General features: G+C 43.6%; 1 protein-coding gene across 2 annotated transcripts in view; it reads left to right on the forward strand.

Moving 5' to 3' along the window:
• Positions 1–25,675, forward strand: part of IGSF5 (immunoglobulin superfamily member 5) — a 72,065-nt gene that overhangs the window by 20,929 nt on the left and 25,461 nt on the right. For both annotated transcript variants that reach the window (XM_090060967.1, XM_090060959.1), the window contains exons 5-8: positions 12,613–12,741; positions 13,238–13,262; positions 20,750–20,859; positions 22,651–22,724. In XM_090060967.1, the coding sequence (XP_089917093.1) occupies positions 12,613–12,741; positions 13,238–13,262; positions 20,750–20,859; positions 22,651–22,724 (338 nt within the window). The remainder of the gene's footprint in view (positions 1–12,612; positions 12,742–13,237; positions 13,263–20,749; positions 20,860–22,650; positions 22,725–25,675) is intronic.

Consider the following 25,675-nt stretch of genomic DNA (forward strand, 5'->3'; position numbering starts at 1 on the left):
GATTAGCTTGATGGCACCTTGGTGACACCCTCTTTTTAGCGTTATCATCTATGTTGGGGCTTGGAAAGGTAATACAGAAGCCTTTATGGTGGTTCAGTGCTACTCTAGATTTCTTCTACATAGAATAGGTACTTATAGCCATGTTTCTTCTTGTCATCTTTTTGTCTTGACATGCTCCTCAAGACATTTCTCAGAATGCTATGTGATGTGAACCACTCCTTGTGCTGAAATGGGTGGTAATTGCATAATGCACACAAGATATTAATATATCTGAGTGATGGGTGTCGTATAAAAGCCTAGATATGAAGATAAACAAATAAGCTTCCTGACTGAGCCTTTTTATTAAGTGTGAGTAATTGTTTACAGCATTCCCAGGAGCTCCTAATTTGTCATGCAATTGAAAAAGACCATTCTACTGGTTTTAATAAGGCATCCTCAAAGTTAGATTGCTTCTAATTAATGATGAAGCAAAAGATATCTATCCTGAGGATTTAATAAAATTAATAAAATTACCTTGCCTGCTCCTCTGTGAGCTACTGAGGTATGCACCCTCAGTTTCCATAGTTACACAATGAAAATCAGAAAAGGAAAAAAACAGATGTCATGAAGCATATTAGTGATAGGACCATTATTCATTACTTTTGGAAAATGATTGTGTGGCAGCAGACACTCAAATTTGTCAGGATAGGAGAAAGTAAAGTCTTTAAATTATGAATGTGACATAAAGATATGACACTTACAATAAATGAAAATATTCTAATACATGCAACATTTGAAATTCTAGGAATCCTTACCTGATGTTGGCAGTAAAAATGTCCAGGTTGGCAAGTCAAGAAAAATAAATTACCTTCCCCACTCAAGGCAATACTTCCCCACTCATAAGAACAAAGTCCAAGAGTTTGAAACAAAGAAAAATGCTGGACCTTTAGTCAGTTGCCAATTTCTACTAGGTAACACATTTGACTAAGTAAGATTCCTACCACTGCCCCTGGTGTCCTGAATAGAGTCTCCATCCCAGTCCTCCTTCCACAGTTGTCAGTAACTGAGCATGTCTACACATGCATTAATGCCCTTTTCCTAATGTGCATTAAATTTAGTACCTCCCATGTGAGGTATTAAATAAATGTGTATTAGGTTGCTCTAATGTGCAGTAGCAAAAGCACATGTTTTAAAAGTGACACTTCATGCTCAGTAGCCTATTTTACTGTGAATTAGCATAATAGGCTACTGTGCATTAAAGCACATGTGTAGATTCACCCACTGTGGGACAATGCAGTGTAGCATTCGGCCCTGGTTGCACATAACACTTAGGACATTTTAAATGCACTTAAAAAGGCTAGCATCCCCTTGTTCAAGCACTAAAGCATGTGCTAAGCACCATCATAGCATAGCAAACATAGGACTTTTCCAGCAAGGAGTATTTTCAGATTGTATTACCGAATGTGTTAAGCTAATGTCTGACTGCTCCACAGTGGTCATCCCATCAGGACACTCCTGTGTACTGTGGGATCTGGAATCCACAAACAGCAGTTTACTGGTTGTAGCACACTGCTGTGCATTGAAGTTTTCATGGTTCCAACACTTAGGATATGTTTATTTAGTTCATGGAGGACATGCTTACATGCTATTAATGCTATAAAGGCTTACCACACAGTAAAATATTGTGCAATAAACTTTTCCTGGGAGCACGTCTAAATGTACTCCTTGTTGGGAGCAAATCTGCTCCCTATAGGAGCAGCCCAGGATTGCTTTTACCCTGCTCTGGCCCCCTGCTGCATCAAAGAGGAGCTTCAGACTGCCCCAAGATGTTATCCCAGGGGTTGGCAGGGAGCATGGGGCCATTCCCCCTGTGCGTGTGGCCAGAAAAGATCTGCTGGCTGCAGTGGCAGCTGTCTCCTTGCCCCATACACATGGGGACGGGTCCTGATGTGTGTGGGGCCAGGAGACAGCTGCTGCTGCAGAGCTCTCTGAGCCCTGTGCCCTTGGGAACAAGTCTCATGCCCAAAGGGGATTTTCTGCATAGCTTGGGTTGGTTGGCTGAGAGCTGTCCCACTTCTCGGGCAGCTCCCAGCCAGCTCTGGGCTGGCCAGGGATGCAGCCCAGAGCAGGTTGGGAGCTGCCACAGAAGGGACAGTTCCCAACAAGCCCCAGGATATGTGGGGAAGCAGGGAGCTCCTGAGTCCCAGTGCTGTGGAGGGCAGGCAGAGAGCTACGTCATTTGGGTGCTGCTCTGCTCCCAGCTTCTGGAGGAGCCAGGAGCTGAGTAGTACCTTGACCAGGGGAATTTCCCATCTCCTGTGGCCCCCTAGTGATGGGGTTGACTGGGAGCAAAGTTGCTCCCTGTGTATAGTATCTACTGTGCAGTTAGCTTACTACCTGTATTTACAGGTAGTAGCTAACTGTGCAGTAGACTATTTTACTGCACAGTAAATGGTGCGCACATGTAGACACTGATGCTTTACTGCACAGAAAAGTATCTCATGTAGATACACCCAGTAAGCATTACTGTGCGACTGTTCAGAAAACTTTGTAACTTGTAGTAATGCTTATTAAGATCTAAATAAAACATCGTAAGTGTAACATGTGAAAAGGCACTTAGTGTCTTCTGGCCTTAGCTGCACCACAGTCCAAAATTTGGGCAAGTCCAATTCTAGCCCTTTAGGGAAATGTTATCAGGGAAACTCTGGTGACCTTGACTCGTTACCTTAAATGAAGGAATTACAGTTCTGCTGCAGGGTAGCCATGCCCTCATCCGAGTACCTGGAGTAGGCTTCCATTACTCCCTGTAGTGTCAGTTCAAATGCCTTGGCCTTATCTTTGGTGCTATTTGCACCTTGTAGATGTCTCAGCTCCATCCTGAACTCACCTTCAAACTGAAACAATGCTATCTCTCACTTCAGCTGTGTTGCCTGCCTGAAACCTGCCTCAAGTCTTTGCTAAGTCTTCAGAGAAAGAGCATTGTTTGACAGGACCTTTTGCAAAGTCTTAACCACCAGGCAGGCACTGCCAACATGAGGAAGGTAGAAATGAAGTCAGGCAGCTAGCCAGGTCTCTTGTTTTGCTTTGGAAGATAACTGGTAAGCTGTTAATCAAGGAAGAGGAGGTGATAAAGAAAAGAAGGCAGCAATTGGGGTCTGGAGGGGGTTAAAGGGGAAATTTAGGAAGTTTGTGGCTGTTTTCCACACCGAAGTATACCACAGAAATATATGCAGCCATGCACAGCATAGTAACACACTTCAGTTCTGGATGTCATATTCATGAACATAACATATTTGAACTCTGAGGATCAATATGCTGCCATGGTATTCTGTGGACTCTCCAGTTCCCTTGCAGAAAGTAGTTTGGACTAGCAACAGTCAGGAGACAGGGTTACTTTAGGGTTCTCCAAGACAGCCTGGTTTTTTCCATTAAATTGTTGCCCTTTACCGAAACCTGAAACTACTTTCTTGTTAAAGTTGGAATGTTCCAATCAGTTCCATCAAAAGAAAATCCACCTTGCTTTGAACTCAGTTACCTGGTTTTCTCCTCTCCTGCACTACAGAATAATTGTTTTGCAACAATTCATATAAGACAGAGTACATGCAATAGTTACCTAAGTTGCGTACATTAATTACCATTTCTTTGATAACATTATTTCAATCCTAAAACATGGCTATACAGACTCCACTGTAGTGCAAATACCTTACATCTCGCTTCTTAAAAAGAGAACCAAGGAAATAATATTAAGGAAAGAGAAGTCTTTGGGCTATGCACTGCATTGGGCTTATTGAAATGTCTGAAATTACTCAAATCTTTATTGTATTTCATGATCTAAGGAGACAGAGTGCTTGATAATGTATGTAATGTAATAATAATGTCATGTAATAATAAGGGCTTGATAATGTTTGTAAACAGAAGTCATTCCCATAAGGGAAATAATTTAGAATTAGTGTGAAAGATGTTACTGACAATATGTTGATAGGATAAAGTAAGGGAAAGAGTTAAGGCCAATCTTAGGACTCCAAGTATTTGATTATTCTAGAGGATTTTCTGCTTAGCTTGCTCTACCAATTAATGTTGTGTTTAGAAAGATTACTTACAGGACACTGCATTTAAATCAGTGTGATTCTCAGCAATCACCAACATTAAAAAACACATCTTAAAACTAATGTTTGTTTTGAGTGATAGTCATAAATCAGAAAAGTGCTGGTGCAGAGCAGAGGGGCAGTGCCATTAACGTCTTTTTGTTTCTGCTGTTTAGTGTTGGTGATTCTTATTTGTTTCTCTGGAACAAAACTCAAGGATATGCATTGAACTGAAATTTTTTGTCACTCCTTTTATTTTTAATTCTGTCTTGCTCTAACCAGCAGATGAAACCTGAATTTGTTTAAAAGCAATGAAGGTTGACAGGCTACAAATCACAAGAACAGATACAATATTAAAATCTGATTAACAAAGAAACCAAACCAAAACAAAGCAGCTCCCCCTCCCCAAGCCTGGCCTTCTGACTTCTGTAGTTAACCATTACATGTGAAACTGATGATTTAATGTTTGCCAAAGGATGAAGTTGTGACTGGCAAACGTAGTTTGTTAAGAGTATCAGTCACGAATATCTGTTTCTGTGACTCATTAAAAAAAATGACCTGCACACGTCTATTAACTTTTGCATTGCTTGCACATAACCTTTGTATGACAGTCTAGCAAATTATTCCCTGCAGGTGGCTCAATACAAATCTGGGTTAAAATTAGTTGTGAAAGCTATTATAAGACATAAACATAAAAATAAAGGCATAAGGTAAGAGTGCACAGGAAATGGAAGTTAAAGGACTTGATTCTGCTTCCTTTCATGTTAATGGGTGTTTTGAAATGCATTACAGTGTGATTAGGATCTAAATATCTGGGGAGAGAATTTGATGGCTAATTTTCTTAAGATGCATACAGATGTGCATTTCTAACAAATGTAATTTCTTTGGGTAGAAAAATAGCCTGGGAGCTGGGCTATGTAGATGTTTCTCCATCTCAGTGACTGGAGAGATTCACAAGCAAGCTTCCCAGCTGGGAGGTGTGGCGAAATGCCAGGCTAGCGGCTCCGGCACCGCTTAGGGGAGCCGCGGGCTTTGCGGAGTTGTGCGAGCGTGCGGCTTGTGGGGTGGAATTGAGGTAGCTTTTAGCCGCCCTCGAGGTTCGCCGAGTTGGCACAAGTAGACGACTTAAAGTAAGTAGTTAGTGTCTCTTAATCTATAGGGTGTCCGTTGGTTCACGAGGTTCCAGAGCCAGCCCTTGCGTTCCAACAGTGGAGCTAGTCCAAAGCTAGGTGCGGCTGCCGGCTCCTTAAGTCCCAGAACTGGTCAACGGCTCATTGAGATGGAATGTTAGTAGTAAAAGTTATTATAGAGTAGATATAGAGTAAAATAAAAAGATTTTATTCACTCACCTGGCCTCACCCTCTTACGAGTAAGAGGGGAGGCCGGTTGGAACGAAGTTGCAGTAAATACAAGCATAGCGAGCGTAGGTATGCTGTCTAAGCTATGATGGGAGGCAGTCGGGAAGCGGAGTCTCCGATGTTTCTTCAGTTACAGTATGCCGGATACTAAAGGGGTCTGTTGGTTCACGGGGTTCCGGAGCTAGCAGCTGCCGGCTCCGTAGTCCCAGAACTGGTCAACGGCTCATGAATGGGAAATACAAAGCAATACTGTAACACGGTGACTTGTTGTCAGTTGTCAGATTTCTGAGGCCTTTGTCTTCGCTGGGATATGCCCAGGCGGGGAGGCTGAGAACCGGTCTGCGGGGTGATCAGGCCCACAGAGTTTTCCAGTTGTCGTCTCTGCTGCTTCCTGCTTTTTTGCCTCTTTTATAGATGTTTGTTGGACTGCCTCTATGATGCTAACTATCATATAAAGAGATAGGATAATTTTCTTTTACATAATTATTGCTAGGCAGAGTTTCTACATAAGTTTCATTTCTGCAGAAATGACACTTCTAGATAAGAAATGAAATTTACAGAATGCGCATGTGTAGCTTAATGCCAGTGGAGAAAAGTACAAAGCGTTCATTTTGATTAACAGTCGACTTCAAGGTTACATAAATGTGAGAGTGCCGTGCGGCAGTTATATAGAAAAGGAAAAATAATATAAAGTCTTTGCTAAAAACTGTAAGATAGTTACAGGAGGCACTAGAGAGCTGCTCCTTGGGCCATCTTAACGCTTAGGGGAGTCCATTAATTCACAGCCTGTCCTCTCTCCTGCCTGGGAAAGGGAAAGGATATCAAGTAGCAGGTGGAAGCTCCTCAGGAGCCAAGCAAAGGGAGCAGCATGGCAAACCCCCTGCCTGCTTTCTATGCTGGGAACTCCAGCATAGGATGTAGGTGGAGAACAGCTGGGCTCCTCCTTCCCTCCACTCCCCTCCCCTCCTGGTCTATGGGATAGGCAGGAGAAGCTGGCTCACATGCCTCCTCCAGACTGGGGTGGCCCTGGTCTTAGGGAGGCATCAGAGCCTTTCCCCTGGCTCTACTCTTCCTGGTCCCTGGGAAGAGTGCAAACCTTCAGTCTCCCAGGAGAAACTCCTTCAGAAACAATTTAACTCCGGTTGTTCCTGGGTTATTTTTCTCCCAGCCATTTTTACTTTGGGAGAATAAGCTTGCGCCTCTGCACATTTGTGTTTCCTACTATGAGAATGAAGATTTTCCTGGTCAAAACTGAACATCTGTACCTGGCCTGATGGAGTGAATTTAAAGCTCCTGACCATAGGAAGTGACTAGACATCTTAAAATGAGGTCTGAAGCTAGTCAGAAAATTAGATGCAGAGATAAGGAGACAAGATTCCAGGAAGTGATTGGAGAACGGGAGAAGGACTGAGAGCTCAAAAAGTATGAAGAGAAACATTGTAATAGTAATAGTTTATTTATTGCATTTTCAAAGACAATATAATAAAACAAGCAATAAAAATTCCATAGAATAGCACACCTACAATCATATAATTATATACAATTCTTGCTAAGAACACACAATAAGATTATCTATGCCAGAAGCCTACACAAAATAAAAACGCTACATAGTGTATGATAATATAAAGAAAAAAATTAAATAATCTAAATCATTCTTCCCAAAAAAGCATCTTCTGTCCAAACACCAACTGTCCATGACAACTGGATTCATAAGAGTGAATCTTAGTTTAGTAATAGCCTAGTTGTTTATAGTTTTGCACCACAGACAGGTAGGTTTCTGGCAAAAGGGCTTTTTCATTAGTTTAAAAAAAAATGGAATGCTTGAGACAGTTTCACTGCCAGCATATCTGTTTGCGTGCTAGGATCTTTGATGGTTTGCTTTAAAATATAGGGGAAATATTGGATTAGGGACTCTCAGTACATTTCTCAGGCCATTTGTCTGGAGGAGAATATAGATGTTTTTTAACTATTCAAACCAGGGTTTATTTGGCAAAGGAAACCCTTCTAGAATGCACTTCTTGGGGTATCTGGTAGATGTAAAAGATCTAATTTTTATCCAGCAGTTTAGAGTTTTAAATTGAACTATGATCAAGGGTCTGATTAACCTTTCAGTGGGCCCTAGGGAAACAAACTTGTGGTCCTTTACTTTTTTTCACTCAATAATTATAATATGTATAATAAGCACAATTGGGTCCCTTCTTCACTTAGTCCCTAGGCATGTGCCAACTTTGTCTATGTGTTAATCTGGCCCTGCTAAGATGCTTACATTCATCAGTCTGGTTTCAGAGCACATCAGCTCCCCGCATTGTAGAATTAGGTAGAGATTAAAAATGTTGTGCTTAGATAGTGTAAGTGAGTAGACTGTTGAGCGAAAAGAGATGTATATAGTTGTGCCAGAAGGAAGCCAAGGAGCTGGTAGAAGATAAAAGACACTTAGGCTGGGTCCACACAAGCAGGGACGTGATTTTGCAGCAGCACAAATAGTAGTGGTACAAATTTGTGCTGCTACTTTGTGCCGCAGTACATGCCCCTGCCCATGTGATTTGTAGTGTGATTGGCCCAGTGCTCCATGTGCTGCAGTGCAGGGGTGGCTGGCTGGGGCACAGGGTGCCTCAGCAGGGGCTAGCCATCCCCTGTCTGAGGCACCCTATGCTCTGGCCAGCTAGGGAGCAGCACGTGGAGATGGAGGAGCAGGTAGCCCAGGTCTGCCTGCTCCTCCATCTCCATGCACTGTGGAGCCCCCATACTAAGGCACCCTGTGCCCCCACTAGGTGCTCCCCATCTGGCTGGGGTGCAGTGTGCCTTGAGACAGGGGGGCAGGCAGCCTTGGGCTGGCTGCTCCCTTGTGTCCTCATGCCTCAGTGTCGGGGCTCCATTGTGGAGGCACACTGCACCCCAGCCAGCCATGGAACAGCTGGTTGGGGCACAATGTGCCCCAAGACAGGGGAGCAGCCAGCCCAAGGCTGCCTGCTTCTTTGTCTCCAGGTGCTTCAGTGTGAGGGCTCTGCTGCTCCATGCTCTGCAGGGGGAGTGGTGGTGATGGTGGTGGGGGCTTCCTGGAGCACAGTGTGCTTCAGTGTGGGGTTAGCTGCTGAGGCACACTGTGCCCTGGCGAGCTAAGGAACAGCATGTGGAGACAGGGGAGCAGGCAGCCCAATTCATTAGGCCCATACCAAACTCAATAATGGGCAAAGATTTGGGAGTTCAAAATGCAAAATCAAGTCCACATTTTACAGCTGTCCTCTATTGCTATATGGATCACTACCAATGCCTAGCATCCATGTGTTTGTTTCATATGCTGGCCTCTACTTTTGTAATGTGCTGGTTAAAAATCCAGGAGTACTTGAAGGCTTCCACAGAAATAACGGAAAGTAGAAAATCATAATAAGTAAGGCCGAAAGGGATCTTGAAATGTCACCTAGTCTATCCCTGTACCCAAAGGTAAATCATTCCTGATAGCTGTCTAACCCAGAATTTGCCTTGGGGGGTGGGCAAAGATGACAGATTGCTGGGGGATTGTAGAAATCATTTCTGCTGATTGCTGCCTGATGCCCATCCTTTTTCAGTTGCTACTAGCATTTTTCCTAACAATGACTACTGCTGACAAGCAGCATCAGCAGCAGTTGATGGTGGGTGGTCAGTTCCCCTTACTGCTGACTCTGACAAGGAGATGTTGCTACCACTGAAGTAGAGCTGGCATGAGTGCCCAACCCTGCTACTGTGGTGCATAAACCAACAAACTTGGGGAAATGTTGGTCTAATCAGTTCTTGAAAAACTTTGATCATGGAGTTTCCACCACCTCTCTAAGTGACCCTTAGCTATCCTTACTATTAGACTGTTTTTCCTAATGTCTAAACTAAATCTCCCTTGCTGCAATTTAACCCCGCTCTTTACTTCATGTCCTATTCCCAGTCAACAATCCCCAGAAGAACAGTTTCTTTTCATTTCATATAACCTTTCTCTCTGTAGTAACCTTTTACATAGTTGAAGACTTGTTATTTCTCCCCTTTGTTTTCTCTTTTCTAGATTAAACAAACCTAATTTTTTTCTGTCTTCCCTGATATAATTATGATTTCTAGAGTTCTGACAATTTCTGTTGTTGTCTTCTGCCTTTTTCTAGTTGGTCAACATCTTTCTTGAAGTGTGGTGCCAAAACTGGACACGTTATTCCAGATGTGGCCTAACCAATGTTGAGTAGAATGGAAGTATTACCTCACATCTTACATGCAACACTTGTTTACATATGACAATACATACAACACAGGGTTACCATTCTCACAACTGTATGACACTGCTGAATCATGATCAGTCTGTGATCCACTATAAGCCCCAGCTCCCTTTCTGCAAAATTGCCATCTGGTTCTTCCCTATCTGTGCATATTGTAATTGTGTACTTGTAGTACGTTGCACTTTTACTGAATCTCATTCTTTGATCAGACTAGAAGATATATCTAAGCTATACATTTTGCCATGCATGGCCATCTTCAATGGGGTACGCTAAAAGATTTGTTACCCATACAAATCCAGTGCAGCACAGACAAACCAAATTGCCCAGTCTGTATTTTGGATTGCTTTTGAAGGTCTTTTTAAACAGCTGCCAGAGTTATATTTTGGACTCCTTTTAGAAAGTTCAGAGAGTGACTAAGTGGTAGTATATCTGGCATATTTGGGTGAAGCTAATGGGGGAGGCCATTGTACAGTCAAAACAAATGTCTGCAGTATGCTGCTGGCTACTTAAGAATAATGGGTATCTATTTATTGTTGATTATCTTAGGGGCATACTATAAGTCTCTCTTGAAACTGGACAATATTGAATGATTTTGAAATCACCTAATTTAATTTTACAGGTGAAAAAAGGAACTTGTATAATTCAACTTGTGTGCTTCAACACATTGAACTAATGTACTGATTTTTAGTACCTGTATCTATAGCTACTAGAAAATGGCGCATTAGACTAATCTACTCTGCTGTAATTGCTGCATACATATAGACCCTGATTTTTACTGCACTCTAGATTAGTCTAATGCACAGTAAAGTGTCTCATGTAGGAGCACCCAGTATGAACTGGAATTGTGATTTCATACTTACTCAAATCAATGGAAAGCCCCTCATGACTTAATTCTTCTTCACTGCTAAGACACCTCTGACTGGTTATGTCTACACAGGGCACTTTAGTGCACATTAATATAATGTAATGCACAGTAAAGTGTCACCATCTACACATGTACAGAAATTACTGTGCAGTAGATTAGTCTAATGTGCTGCTTTCTAGTACCTGTAGATACAGGTATAAGAAAATGGTGCATTAAACTAATGTGCCAAAGTGAACATGTAGGTGTTGACTGGGAGCAAATTGCTCCTGGCCAGCATAGGCAGTAGGGGGCCACAAGGGGCAGGGAGAGCTGTCCTGGCTGCTGGGCAGCTGCCTCTCAGCCATATGGATTTCAGGATGCATGGAGCTGTCCTGGCTCTGGAGGCAGCCCTGATTTATGTGGGGTGGAGGAAAGGGAATATGGGGAGCTGTCCCAGCTCAGAGGGCAGCTGCCTGCCAGCCCCATGCAGATCAGGACCTATCCCGATCTCTGTGTGGCTAGGAGGCAGTTGCCTAGCTGCCAGAACAGCAATCCTAGCCCTGTGGAGATCAGGATGGGTCCCGATCTGTGCAAGGCTGGCAGGCAGCTGCCCACTAAGCTGGGACAGCTCCCCTTGCCACACCCCTCCACCTCCGCCCTACGCAGCTCAGGGCTGCCCCCAGAGCTGGGAGAGCTAGAGGCTGGCACCCAGGGGAGTCTGAAGCTTCTCCTGGATGCTGCAGGAGGGTAGAGAAGGGCAGGAGCAGCCCTGGACTGGACTGCTCCTGCTGGGCACAATTTGCTCCCAATGTGGAAGCCTGAATTTTCTGCAGAGAAAACACAGTTGCATTAATTGCATGTGTAGATGAGCCCACTTAGTTTCTGTTAACAGGACCAGGTACAAAGAAGCATTCTGTTCACCTGTGTGGACATGCTTTCAGTGCTCCACACTTTCAATGGGGAATCAGTGAAATAGTTTCCATTGCCTCCAGAATCACACATTCATTTCACTAGGCAGTACATCCATCCCTCTAGAGATGGACAGTAGCTGTCTCACATATATTACTGAAGTGTAATCCATTAAAAATGGCATTATTTCAGATCAGTATCAGTGTAAGTGCTGCATATGGCATTAACTAGTTACTGGATAAAGTGGACAAATAGGAACTAGAACCCAAGACCTCTCTCAGTCAATGTAGTGGCCCTCATCTTGGCCATAGAGGCAGATTCTCCGTTTCCTGGTTTCATAAATCCATCCCTTTAGCTGCTTGATGGCACAGCTGTAACAACAAGGTGCCCCTAGTTCTGCATAGTGTGGTAGTTGTGACGCTGTCCTATGGTGTGAGAGGTGAGCCCTTGCTGATATCCCTTTGAGGAGAGTGGGCCTAGATCGTACATCTTCTTGGGTAGAGTTTTTAATACATTGCAACACAAATCTGCTGCTTGCAACAGTGTCAAGCCACTACTAGTCCTGGTTTTGGGTCAACTGCAATTTCAGAGGTCTTGCACAGTTTTTATTTGACTCCAGGGGGAAATTAAATTGCAACAAAACATAAAGGGAGCTGAATGCCTTGGTGGTCATATTGAATTGTTTCCCAGAATGCACAGCTGGGCAAACAGTCATTTTGGGTACAAGGCAGACAGGTAAAAATGTAGACTTTTTATTAAAATTCTGATGATTATGCAGGATGAAGTACAATGTCATTTCATGTCTTCTAAAACTATGAAAGTGCCATTTACATTCCTTAACAGCAAAGTAGAATTTTGCCCCGTTGTCTGTAAAAGGTGTTGGACCAGAGACAAACTGCCCCCAACGTAAGTGAGAAGAATAAAAAAAGAGCATCCAGTGTTTGTCAGTAAAAGAAGAAACTATGGGCTAAAGTAGAATAATTGCAGTGATAAAAAAGATCACGTTCAAGGCATTTTGCACTTTTGGGCACTATCAATAAATGTAGGATGAAGTCACCTGGCAAACAAATGAGAAATACAATTCATCTTTGATATTAAATAATCCATGAGTAATTTGAATAGTGCTCACAAAAAGATGCATACTTATTCTTTAGCAAAAGGCCAGCTGCAGTTCTGGTAGTATAATACTTCTTCATTTAATTTAATAGAAAACACAGGAGACGGTACAAGCACGTGGATTATAATAGTTGCAGTCGTATCTTCAGTTGTCGGTTTTCTTCTTTTGGTCACGCTTATTGTGATTATTGTATATTGCTGCCACCGCCAAAAAAAGAAAGGTAAGTGGATTTTGCTAATGTATTTTTTAACTCTTAAATTAGCTATAATCTGTTATCGCGTCAGTTAAGGCATTCTGCAAAGTTTGGTAAGGAATGTTCAGACAGACAGGGAATTTTGGGAACTTGTAGCTTGTAGACAATGCATTTCATTTTTCTGTTACCCCATAAGAAGTTAGCTTTTTCTTGGTGGATTCATTAGTATTTCTACCATAGTAAAAATGTAGTGTGTTAATGTCAACAGTGCCTTATTAGAACACAGATCTCATTGATTGTCAATGCACATCTTCATCTAGATATGTGATGTATAGCTATAATAAATGCATTAAATGAATACTTTCATGGTGTTCATTTTCCATGTAAACAATTGTGCAGGAGTGATATGTGATTACAAGTGGAAGGGGACAGAACTTTGTTCTAATACAGAAATTGAGAGCCTCTGTAGTAGGTCATGTTTAATTGTACCATATTTTAAATTCATTTTTTTCATTTCTTTCAGAATCCACCTATCAAAAGGAGATGAGGTAAGTTGAATATCACAGGAAATATTGTCCCTTGGTTATGACCCTCTTGTGCTGTCTTCAGCACTGTCAAAAAGCTCCTAATCTGACCTGATCTGAGCTGAATATTCCCCTGATTCATGCTTTGTGTCAGGTAATTTATGTTGCCCCATAATCCCCTCTACTGCAACCCTAGGCTTAAGGGATGAGTCAGAAGACAAGGGTAAGGTCCTGCACTTCAAAATGGCAGCAGGGGTGCTTTAACTAAAGTTTGTGGGCAGGCCTGGGGGTGGGCCAAAAGCCTCACATCCCCTCCTATACTTCCGTGCCATGGCTCCCCCACCCCATGCCGCCGACCCACATGGCAAAAAAACTGCTGCAAAAAACCTGCTCCAGTTTTGGGGGCCAATCTCAAGGGGGTCATGTGCCTCCCCATGCTCCCCCCACCCCACCAGTCACCTGTGCTGGCTAGAGAGTCTTGCTGTTGTGATCAGGGTCAGACAAATCACCATATTTGGGGTCAAGAAGGAATTTTACCCCATGGTCAAATTGGTATGGACTATGGGGCGGGGGGTGCCTTCATCTGTAGCAGGGGTGTGACCTTCTATCTGGTATCTCTTGCGTGTATATTAGCAACCTTTTACAGAAGCAGACCACAGGACATTGGCTGCTGTGGTCCCATTTGCTTTACCTGTGGCAGGTTAGGTTGTTATGTTTTGTGCTGTGTCAGGGTTGATGATAGTTTTCTGGCGAGGTTAGATTATGGATTTGTATAGGATGGTTTGTCTGGGATTGATAAGCCTTGGCTGAGCTGATATAGCTAGAGATAGTCCTGCTTTGAGCAGGGGGTTGGACTAGATGACCTCCTGAGGTTCCTTCCAACCCTCATTTTTGTCTATGATTCTGTAGTTTTGTGATCCTGCTTCAGGTAGGGGATTCAACTATATGAAGTCCCTTTCAGCCCTGTTTCTCTATGATTTCTGCATACTACTGCCACAAGTAGGTACCCAGGCACAATGTTTGAAACTATTTGGATCTGAATGATCTTAGGGGCCTTGCTATCCACGACAATAACTCAGAATCATAATGACGGAAATGTGGTGTAAAGCCATCATTGCTCCCCAGTCTCCCTGTGCTGTGAGTTTTGTGCTGAGCCTCTTGCCAGTACAGCGCAACTTCTTACTCTACTTTTAGTTTTTCTTTCCTCTAAATTATCATGCAACCTGGTCTGGATATTGTAAACCACTACCCTAAAAAATGTCAGAAAATTGCCCATTAGACTCTTTCAGGTGAATCACCACCACACTATTTCTGACTATAATAAAAACATAAAAACCTTGGTTAAAAAGATCAGAATGCTTTAGTTAGCACATCTTGGTTTCAGTGAGGTATTTAATGGTCTGCTTTTAAGCATGAGTAGTTCCCTCTACACATATGCTTAAACATTAGATATATGTCCTCAGATGCTTTGCTGACATCTGGGCCTGAAACCAGGCTTCAGTTTGTGACTTAGCAGCAGTTTCCAATTTGCAACAGGTTTTCTCTCAGGCTCAGTTCTTCACATTTGCAACCAATTCCACAGGAGGGCACTGTTCACTGCAGCAGCTACCTCCAAGTTTCCAAAAGATGGAGTTAGCTGTGTTAGTCTGAAGTCAAGCAGAAGGCAGGATAGATTTGTAACTTGTATATCACAAACTTGTGGGAACAGCATCTGAAGAAGCTTTTGCCCCATGAAAGCTTGTGGTATAATATGTATATCTACTTTGGTTAGTCAATAAAGTGCAAATCTACCCTGCCTTCTACTTTTCAAAAAGACTACAGTAGGTGTACTACTTCCGGAAAACTTAGGATATCACTTTACTAGAATTTCTGGTGTACAAAGGCAGGCTGAAACTGAGACATATTGATTCATGTTAACTGAGACAGATTGGCAGACAAATTAGATCATGTCCCCTGTTTTTTAAAGATCATTAGAGTTGGACTGTAAAACAAAACAAACCAAAACAAAACAAACAAAAACAAAGACTGCCCAGTGATCACTGTCAATGTTTCCTACTTAGTTATGAGTATCAGATACACCTGAATACAAAGCAAATTAATTGTGTACACCACTGCATTGGTACAAAACACTTTAAAAATGCATGCTTCTGTTCATTAATATTAAGAGCCTGTTTGTCACTATTAATGGTACCATGGAAGTTTTATCACATAACTTTGGGTTATTCATTTTTATTTTCAGGGTTAAACCATGAATTGATATATAATTATTGCTTGTGGGATATTTAATTCTACTCTTCATACTGTCTTTTAATCACCCTCTAATAATGAGTTTTGTATGTAGAACTTTGTCAAAAGTCTTTTGAAAGTCTAAATAGATGTTCTTGACCACTTCTTTGTTATTCAGTACCGATGCATTTAAAGAATTCTGAGAGATTAGTGAAGCATGACTTGCTATTGCAGAAATCATTTTGGAAAATCGTCAGATCAAGAACTTTTAATCTTTTGTTATTCTTTAAAAAAATATTATTTCAGTTAATATACCAGGAACAGATGTACAGACAGGTTGGGCTAAATCAGCAAAACAGCTGAGGCCAAATCTAGGGACAACTTTATATTTGGATTGCTGCATCAGCAGAGCTTATTCTAGCATTTTAATCTAGTCCTGCCCAGAACCCACTGTGAACATTAATTTTGCCAGGGCAGAATCTATGGAAAGAGTCTACTCAACAGATAAAGTCAGAATTCCAGAGAATGTATTTGCTAAAATGCAATGATAAAATCTTCCCCCCAGATCCCAGAGAGTTGCCTAAGTGTCTCCGCCTACAGTTGGCTAGCAGAGTACTTTTCTACAGGTTTTACATGAGGCTAGTGTAGAATATTCCCGGTTTCACTCTGGTTGTCTCTTTCCCTGTATATTCCCTGAATTTGACCTCTGGTAAATTAAGTTAGATCTTAATGAAATGTTGAATACTTTTAGACCTCATTTCAGCAAAAAAAATACCCTTATGCTTAAATTTAAACACAAATTCTTCATTGGGACTGACATTCAGTGGAATTTACATTTAATATAATTCTTAAAGTGAAGCACATGTTGAAATGTTTTGATGGACCAGCGCCCTAGGCTGTAGCTTGAATATAAGAAGTTACATGTGTGAATACTTTTTGCAGGATTGGTACTTTTATTTGTTCTCTTCACTATCAAAAGAATGTGCCCCCTGCCCACCAATGTAACCCCCCATGCCTTTTTGGCACTAGAAGAAATGGATAAGTTATCCCAGAAGCATGCTGTTTTCTTAGAACAAACATGGCTGCCCTTGACTTCACAAGTTTTAAGGATCAGATAAAATAAACTATTCAGTAGCATGCAAGATGTGTACTTATATCTCTAAGTTAGTGGTTCTCAACCTTTTTAGACTTGAAGCACCACTGGATAAACTTGAGGTACCCCTAAGAAAATGCTGGCTCTTAACTTTCCCCTGTTTTTTGACTATATAGATAAAAATAGATATATAGATACAAAAATTCTGTTGCAAAGAACGCAGCTATGGATTTCTATTTGAAATCTCTGGGCACCTATACACATGCCGGATATCTGCTCCAACATTTACTAATTAGCACGTGTCAGAGCAGACTTGATAAATTAAATCTAACAGACTACATGTCACATGTATTCACTGTTCCCATGCTTCAAGATGAGAGCAGGAGCTTTAACTGAAGCGTGTCAAATGAACTTTAGTTAAAACACCCCTGCTGCCATTTTGAAGTGCAGGACCCTGAATACATGTGACACTGAGGTTGTTTTAATTACAGCAGCTCTTGGATCCACTCTAATTAAAATGCCCTCCACTTCACCCCAGAGCACATGTAAAGACATGTTCTGGGGTTATCTTGTGAACTGGGTTTGCACACCTAACAGAGTTGTGGTGTGGTATTAAAACCAAGTATTCAGTATACTCATCCAAACTTGACATTTGTTAATTTTAGATTTGCTTAGCTGTTGACCTTGCCCATCTATGTATGTTTTACTTTAATGGTATGTTTATATAAAATATAAACATAAATGCCGAAGCTTCCTCAAACAATGGGAACAAACAAAAAACCTCCCAATCCAGCTGTAATCCCCTGCAGTTCCACCTCCTTTGCTTCCTGTTATGCTTGCAAGTTTATGATCCCTTCTAGCACTTTACCTTTCACCTGCTAAAACTTCATGTTGTTTGTAGATTCTTGTGCAGAACCTTCTGGAAGGTTTCACATAGCCCTGCCCACTACTTCCTCAAAACCTGAACAAAAAATTTAGCCTTTTGCTGATCCCAAGAGTGCTCTGGTTTGAGCTAGTTTGGAGTGGATAGAACAGAAATGTGGATACAAATGACGCTTGCTACTTTTCAAATACATGTGGGTTAAACTTTAAAAAGACAAGAACTCCTTATTTAATCTATCTTGATTTACTTAAGAGAGGACAATACATATGAGATGTCCTCACTGTAGCGTACACCTTGCTAAAAGACTTATTACAACTACAGCTCCTTCTTTTGCCCCAGCAGACACATCAGCTCAAAGGACAGAGTGGAGTGGGGGAGGTAGACTATTACTCCCCTGCTTCCTAGACTGGCCCACAGAGTTGGCACCAACTTATGTGAATCAAGGGACTATTAGGGGGAGAAAATTAGAACATAAGAACCGGCATGCTGGGTGAAACCAATGGTCTATTTAGTCTCTGACAGCAGCAGAAGCATTGGCAACATGTAGAGGGTGCACGCAGGTGCACGTGCATGCCCTGAGATTGGCAGCGCACCCCCTGAGATTGACCGCCGCTGCCAGCAGCACCTGCAGGCAGTCGCCACTCGCCACCCCTCCCTCTCACCACCATCACCACTGTGACTGCCTGCGGGAGCTCCCCACTCACCACTGCCATGCCCCCACTGCTGCCACACCCTGTGGGCAGTCGTCATGCCCCCCCAGCCTCAGGAGGCACATAACATTTATGAGAAAAAATGTATGCTATAGGGGGAGGGCACTGAACCAGATATTTCTAGAGTGATCTACCCCCTATTCAATACTTGCCTTGGAATCCACCATTATTGACAGTTGGGACACAAGGAAACTTTCCACGCTGTCCACAATGCAGACCTGTGAGTCAGCAACACAGTCTAACACAGAATTTGAGATTGAAATTCATTTTATACAAAAGCCATGAAGTGGGTCAGAGACTGGAGGTCTTGGGGGTAAAGTTTTGTATTTCCCAGTTGCTGAATAAGTAGAAACTCTAGTTAGGGTTTATCCAGGACTCCACCTGCAATATAATAGTTTCAAGCATGAGAAATATTTTAATTACCTTTTTGAAAGTCAGGTATGGCTTGTTACCAGATTTGCCCATTCCTTTGCGGTGTGCTCATTTATTAGTTACATTTCTGAGGTCTCTGCAATTCAATCAATGTACTGCTTGTGTCACTTGTGTTTCTATACGGAGCTCTATTTCTCCTTTCTGCAAGTCCTCATCCCTGCTGGAGCTACTTTGCAGAGATAAGTTTCAACGGGGCCAGGTTCCTCCAGGTATGGAGTCAGTTGAACACACACACACACATGCACGCACGCGCACACACGCACACACACACACGCACACGCACACGCACACACACACACACACACAGATTAACAGAGCATGTCCAAGCAGGCAGGGTTACTCAGCATTTCCAGGCTGATAGCCTCATGTGCCACAGACTCAGCACAGAAACAGGGCACATCTGAGTCAGCTAGGTCAATCATCATTTACAGGCTGACACCCTCATATGCCACAGCTCAGCACTTCCCAATCTCTTGTCCCAATTGTCCTGATAGTAACTCCCTTGATGAGCAGACCCCACATGATTTTTGGGCTTTACAGGGATCTTTGACTTAGGTAAAAGAAGTCTTTCTGCAGAACAATTGGGGGAGGGGTGGCGGGGGGTCGAGGAGAAGAAAGTAAATGAAGTTCAAAGAGAGAGTATGGCAAGCAGCTTGACCATAAATTTTATTTTATTACCAGGTATATGAAACTTATGATGATAGTAGTAATAGTAGCCAGACAAGGAAAAACAAACAAAACAGTTTCAGTATTACACAATTTCCATTGGGTATTTTGGGAAATCTAGCTCAAGTCTGATCAACAAAAGTCAGGTCGCTAAAGTAATGCCTGGAGTAAGAGAGAAGGAGAGGGAGAAAGAGAGAGAGAGAGATTAAATCAAGTCTGAGGCTTAGAAAATGGGCTTAAACAGAGACAGAGAGAGTTAGGGTCTCACCACCCCAAAACAAAAGACTGCCCAGTCTTGTGAAGCTTGAACCCATAGAGGTTCCAGGTATTTGTTGGGGCTTGCAGACAGGCTATTCAGTTTCAGGTCTAGAGTGCTTGAGACAGGCAGAGCCCCTAGCACAATCAGTGGAGGTATTCCAGGCAGAAAAGGAAAAGGGGAAATCCCAGTGGAACTGGTGCAATGTTTGGATCCAAGCCCTGGAACAGAAACTTGAGCTTGGGTAGTGGTTTTTGTAGGGAAACAACAATGGTTCAAGGGAGAACACTAGGTTTGTTTATGGGTAAATGATGGCTCAAGGGAGTATACCAGAGTTGTTTTGGTATGCTGGATAATAGGAGCTGCCCATTCCTGGCTATGGGTGGCTGTTACTCTGAGGGAGCTCACAATGCAAACAGGTAGATTCAGTGTTTTGGGTACCAATAAAGGAGTCATTACTAGAATTTGTCTGATAAATGCTGAGCTAGGTATGTGCACATGTGGGTTAATTAGCATTTAGAGCAGAGATTTCCCCATCACGCAGTGCTTCCCTGCTTCACTGGTCCCAGAGTTCAGTGCAGTCCTTGCCTTGGAATTTCTGTTCTCTACTCTGAATGCTAATGGAGGTGTTTCCCTGTCCCATTTTCAAAGTAAATGAGACTCGGGGAGTTGCCTTACTCCTATCACCCTTGTCTGGAGGGGTTTAGGAGTGTCTTTGCACTGCATCTTTATTACCTTTTGTAAGTCCTTTCTCTGATCAGTTCTGGTGCAGGCGGGGGTGGAAGGGGATGCTGGGGGGGGTAGGAGGGAAGTCCTTTCTGAGTCAGACAGGCTGGGTACTGTGCCAGGGTTCCCCAAGAACACATTGTATGGGAGGTAACAGGCTGAAAGTCACTTTGGGTAAGTTCATGCAAACAAGTTACTGAAGATAACAAGTAAGGTAGCGTGCAAACTTATAGCACTCCCATTATTTTGTGATAAATGCCTATCTCCATACTCTTAGCCAACAGCAAGTGCAAGGAAATTTACCCCCCTTTCATCAAGGAGTAAGCAGCCTCACTTTTACCTGTGGAAAGAGCTGACACACAAGCAGGTACTTCAGAGTAGTCAATATGCTGTAAAATCACACCCTAGCGTAACTCCTGGTAAATTGTTTGTATCCCTATCCCCTTTGTGTCTTTATTAGTTACTATTTAGGACCACTCGTGTGATGAAGGTTTTAATGGCAGGAATTTTTATTTCTAGAAAAGTTACAGCTAAGAAAAAAGATGATGGCAGTCTGGAAACAAGGAGGAATGGCAGTGAAAATAATGGATACATTCCCGAGGAGTCATGGCACCCAGAACAAATGCCAAGTGAGTCAAACATGTTGGTGACAATGGAATTGTGTCCCCAAATTTCAAGAAACATGCATTTGGAATCCATGCTACTTAGAGAAAGCCTTAATGCTTTCCTTAATTTACAGGATATTCTAAGGAAACTCAACTTTTGAGACCTTAGAAATACTTTCTAGACCTGGACCTTTGTCCAAAAATCAAACTAAACTTGAAAGTTTAAATTTAAAAAATGCCTTCCATATGCCTTATAATTTCCAAATTCCTGCTAGGATGAGGGGTGGGTACCGGAATCTTATAAGAATAAGGCTGGTTTTGCAAAAGTTTGCTCTCTGACTGAGACATGAGATTTCCAGCCCAGTATTATAGACATTCTGACAGTTCTGCAAAGTTCTGAGATATTGGATATTACTTTTTTTTTACTACAGTTAAACCTTTGAATGTTTTAAGGCTCACAATTCATCACCATTGCCTTGCTAACCATGCAACATCATTATGATCACAGGTGATGCTTCCAAATTCTTAATTAATTTATTGTAACAAATGTAAACATCCAGAACTCTTGGTTCAGAGGTGATACCTTTAATTAGGCCAACTGAAAAATTGCAAAATATATATATTTTTCTGCAAGCTTTTTAAAAAAATTTCTCAGTTGTTCTAATAAAAGATATAATCTCTGAGCCAAGAGTTCTAGATTTTTGCATTTCTTTTTGTCTCAGACCAACATGGTATAATACATCCTTGTAACAAATGTTGCATTGTTCATTTGTGTAATATAATCTTCACAAATAGTCTCTCTGGGAATGATACCACAGGGTAACATTTACCTCATTGTTTTTCAGGCACTGATAGGTATCTCTTTGGCTTGCTGTTTCACAGAATAGAATTGACTTATTTTAGGAACATGCATAATGTTAATGTTCAGTGTTTGGCTGATCACCATTGTAAGCTGTCTTCAGTTGTTCCTATGTAGTTAGAATGAATGTTAGAATACTGCTAGGGAAGGAGATATTCAAAAAAAATTAAACTGGAAATTGATGGTGCTAATAATATTGGTGTTCACTAGTGATGTTCATAAAAGTGGAGCCTGAATAGCAACCACACAGTACTGGCTAGGGGCCTGCTGGATGACAGACTGCTATGTCTGTGAACAGAAGATATAGACTGAGGTAGAAAATGTGGAGAGAGCTCAATTCTCGAAACAGCTCACTGCTTTCTGTAGAAACACACAGATGGATAATTGTCCTTTGCACTCTTTTTCTCCATGTTGCTGTGATTGTATATGTGAAAATGTATTAGTGAGTTATGGATGTTAGTGATGAGTAACTAATAGGTATGAGAGAGGCAAGCATTTTTGTGGGTGATATTTTTTATTGGAGCAGATTGTATATTTTTGAATACAGCACATTCTTCTTTTGCTCTTTACTATATGTCCTATCCTACAGCAATAGAAAATCAGCCAAAGCTTTGCCTGCTGCTTGCATTTATCATCACATTATCATCCTGTATCAAACTTTGAAATCAGGTAAAACTAGTGTAGTGAGCCTATAACTCAACTGTGCCCTTTTTCCTGACAAACAGTAAATGCACTTGTGCAATTGCAGAGGTATCAAACAGCAATTTTTGGTATGTAACTCAATTTTAGAAAGTAATAGGTACAGCTAGGCAAGCAGGCTTCAAGATGGGTTCCTTGCAAACTCATTAAATACAAGTTCTATCTATGATAGTAAGTCTTGTTTATTTGTGTATCAGAATGGTTCACGAAATGTTAGAGAGTAAATAAGAATGAACTTACATGTTCTTCTGTTACAGAGGTTGCCTCTCTTCCCCCAATGGCCTCCAACTTCTATGGCCCAGAAGATTTAGAAGTCAGTTCTACATCACAGGTAATTGGAACCTAATCTGCTGAGATCTTGACATTTTTCACGTAGTTCACTTGTACTATACTCAGATCACAGTTCTTAAAGGATATAGACATTTAAAAGTCAAGGAGGTCTCTATTATGACAGTTGGCATTATATCTTTTAAGTCTCTGAGGACACATCTACACATGCATTTGATCCCAGATCAGTTTATTTGCAAGTAAAGTACTTGAGAGTAAATATTCCCAGGCAGGCATCTCCCCCTCTGCTGCCACCGTGGGGAGCTACAGGCTCTGGCTGCAGTTGCAGCTTCCAGCAGCAGGCAGCCCTCTTGGAAAGGCAGCCCCGCTCTCTGCTCCCTGGCCAGCCACTTTCCTGGCCAGGAGCAGTGTGCACAGTGCAGGGGAAACATGTGGCAGCTGTCTTCTTGTTGCTTCTGCCACCCCGTGGCAAGGAGACCACCATGACACCTTCATGCATGTGAGTGCTGGTGGGGTGGGCAGTGCCCATGATGGCCACATGTTTCAGAATGCCAACCTGCCAGGCCTGGTGCAGAGCAGGTGCTTCGTGTCAGGGCCAGGAGCTGTGCCCAGAACTGCTAGTCTGCCTGGTCCTGCACCTCCACACACTGGTTTCATGTGTCCTTGTGTGCAATGTCCAGCAGCCACCAGCCCTGTGTGTCATCCAACTGGTCCCCCAATGCCATCACCAGCAGGGCCTGGAAGACAGTATAGTCCTGGATCTGCCTCTGGTGCATCTGGTGCATCCGCAGGGCACTGGGTGTGGGCAGCAGGGACACTGATCCCCCTCATCCTGGCCTCCAAGTGTGGCCTTTCCCCTGCATGTAGTTGCAAGACCTGCAGCGTCATGAGAAAGAAGCTGTTTGTGAGAGTGTGCAACATTTCTCAGATAAGACGCTCTGTACTGGAGGTGTGCGCAGCCTCTGGTCTCATATGGGGGGGCCGGGCACGCACAGGTACCCAGAGACTATGGTACATCAGCCAGGCAGCCCAGGTAGCTTCTGGGTGAACTGCTATAGCTTCTAACTTTCCTGAGGTAGGCGGGCTGCTTGGTGGTGGCTGCAGGCAGCCTGCCTCCCCTGTCCCATTCCCAGGCCAGGCCAGGACAGGCTGCTGGCAGCACCTGCTGCAGCTTCCGAATTTGTTCTCCCACTCTCTCTGCACACACAGGCCAGTCACTTTTCTGTGCTGCCACCAAGCCAATGGTACCAGGTCTCGGAGCGGGGGGAGGGGGGGGGGGGGGGGGAGGGGGGGCACATGGGGCTCCTGGATGACTGGGATGATGAACTGTCTGCATCCCTGCCCTCCCTACATGGGGTCTCTCTGGAGAGGCACCTTGGGGCCAGTGCCCGCCTCCCCCCCGCACAGGTGCTGCACCCTGAATGTGTCCCTGCTGCGCATGTTATGGGTGGTGCATGCAGAACTGTTTGCATGGACTGAGGCTGCACAGAGTGTAGCACCACTATACCCTGCTGCTTCTGATTGTCACGGTGTCTGTGTACCTGGCATAGGACCCTGAGCTTCAATAGTATGGAGGGAAAGCCTGGGCTGGCCTGCAACATCTTCCACCACCTGGAGGGCTAACCATGGATGCGCTACGTGTCCCTGTCCCTGACAGCCAAGGAGGACATCACCACTAGCATTATTGCATTTCTCAGTGTGTGAGAGGCCCGTGCTCACCTAGCTGCAGGGGCATGGGCTGCTCAATAAAGTTTTGCACTGTATCCCACCTCCCTGCATGCTCTTGGGGGAAATTCATAGATTCATAGATTCATAGATGCTAGGGTCGGAAGGGACCTCAATAGATCATCGAGTCCGACCCCCTGCATAAGCAGGAAAGAGTGCCGGGCCTACATTACCCCAGCTAGATACACATCCAACCTTCTCTTGAATACCCCCAGGGTAGGGGAGAGCACCACCTCCCTTGGGAGCCCGTTCCAGACCTTGGCCACTCGAACTGTGAAGAAGTTCCTCCTAATATCTAATCTAAATCTGCTCTCCTCCAGCTTGTGGCCATTATTTCTTGTAACCCCCAGGGGCGCCTTGGTGAATAAATACTCACCAATTCCCTTCTGTGCCCCCCTGACGAACTTATAGGCAGCCACCAGGTCGCCTCTCAACCTTCTCTTGCGGAGGCTGAAAAGGTCCAGTTCCTCTAATCTCTCCTCATAGGGCTTGGCCTGCAGGCCCTTAACCATACGAGTGGCCCTTCTCTGGACCCTCTCCAGGTTATCCGCATCTTTCTTGAAGTGCGGCGCCCAGAACTGCACGCAGTACTCCAGCTGCGGTCTGACCAGCGCCCGATAGAGGGGAAGCATCACCTCCTTGGACCTATTTGTCATGCATCTGCTGATGCACGATAAAGTGCCATTGGCTTTTCTGATCTAGGGCCCGGGTGGGAATGGGAAGCAGGGGCTGAGGGGAGGGCCCTCCCCTTTGTTTGAGGCTTACCACAAGGTTGGGGCCGGCATAGGTGGCAGCTCCACTTGGTCCTGTCTGGCAGTGTCAGCGTGCAGCTCTGGGTGGTGTCCTCGGACACAGGATGCAGCATGTGGGTTCCTGGGGACCCCACCTGGGGAAGAGTTGGCATTGCTGGTGGCTGGTGGAGACATGGCTGGCCATGCCTTATGGCTGGAGCTGAGGCTATGGAGCTGCCATAGGAGGTGCTGTCCTGGGCTCCCTGAGCGGCTTATGGTGGGTGCAGCCAGGGAGTTTGGCAGAATGGGCTACTGGAGGCCTGAGGGGCCTTCCCCCAGTGACATGTCACTGCAGTGCCAGGCCAAGGGTTGGGGCTCGGGCAGGCTGTCTGTGTTGCTGTAGAGAGCACAGTTGTGGCCCGGGTCCTGGGGATATGAGTATCAATGTCAGTTGCCTCATAAAGAGTACGAATTTGCACACACTCCCACGTTTATGGGACCCACTGTGTGCACAAGACCTTGACCTTTATGCAGCAAC

This window comes from Crocodylus siamensis, chromosome 1 (assembly GCF_052110815.1).
Source record: "Crocodylus siamensis isolate JL-2025a chromosome 1, ASM5211081v1, whole genome shotgun sequence".
Lineage (NCBI taxonomy): Eukaryota > Metazoa > Chordata > Crocodylia > Crocodylidae > Crocodylus > Crocodylus siamensis.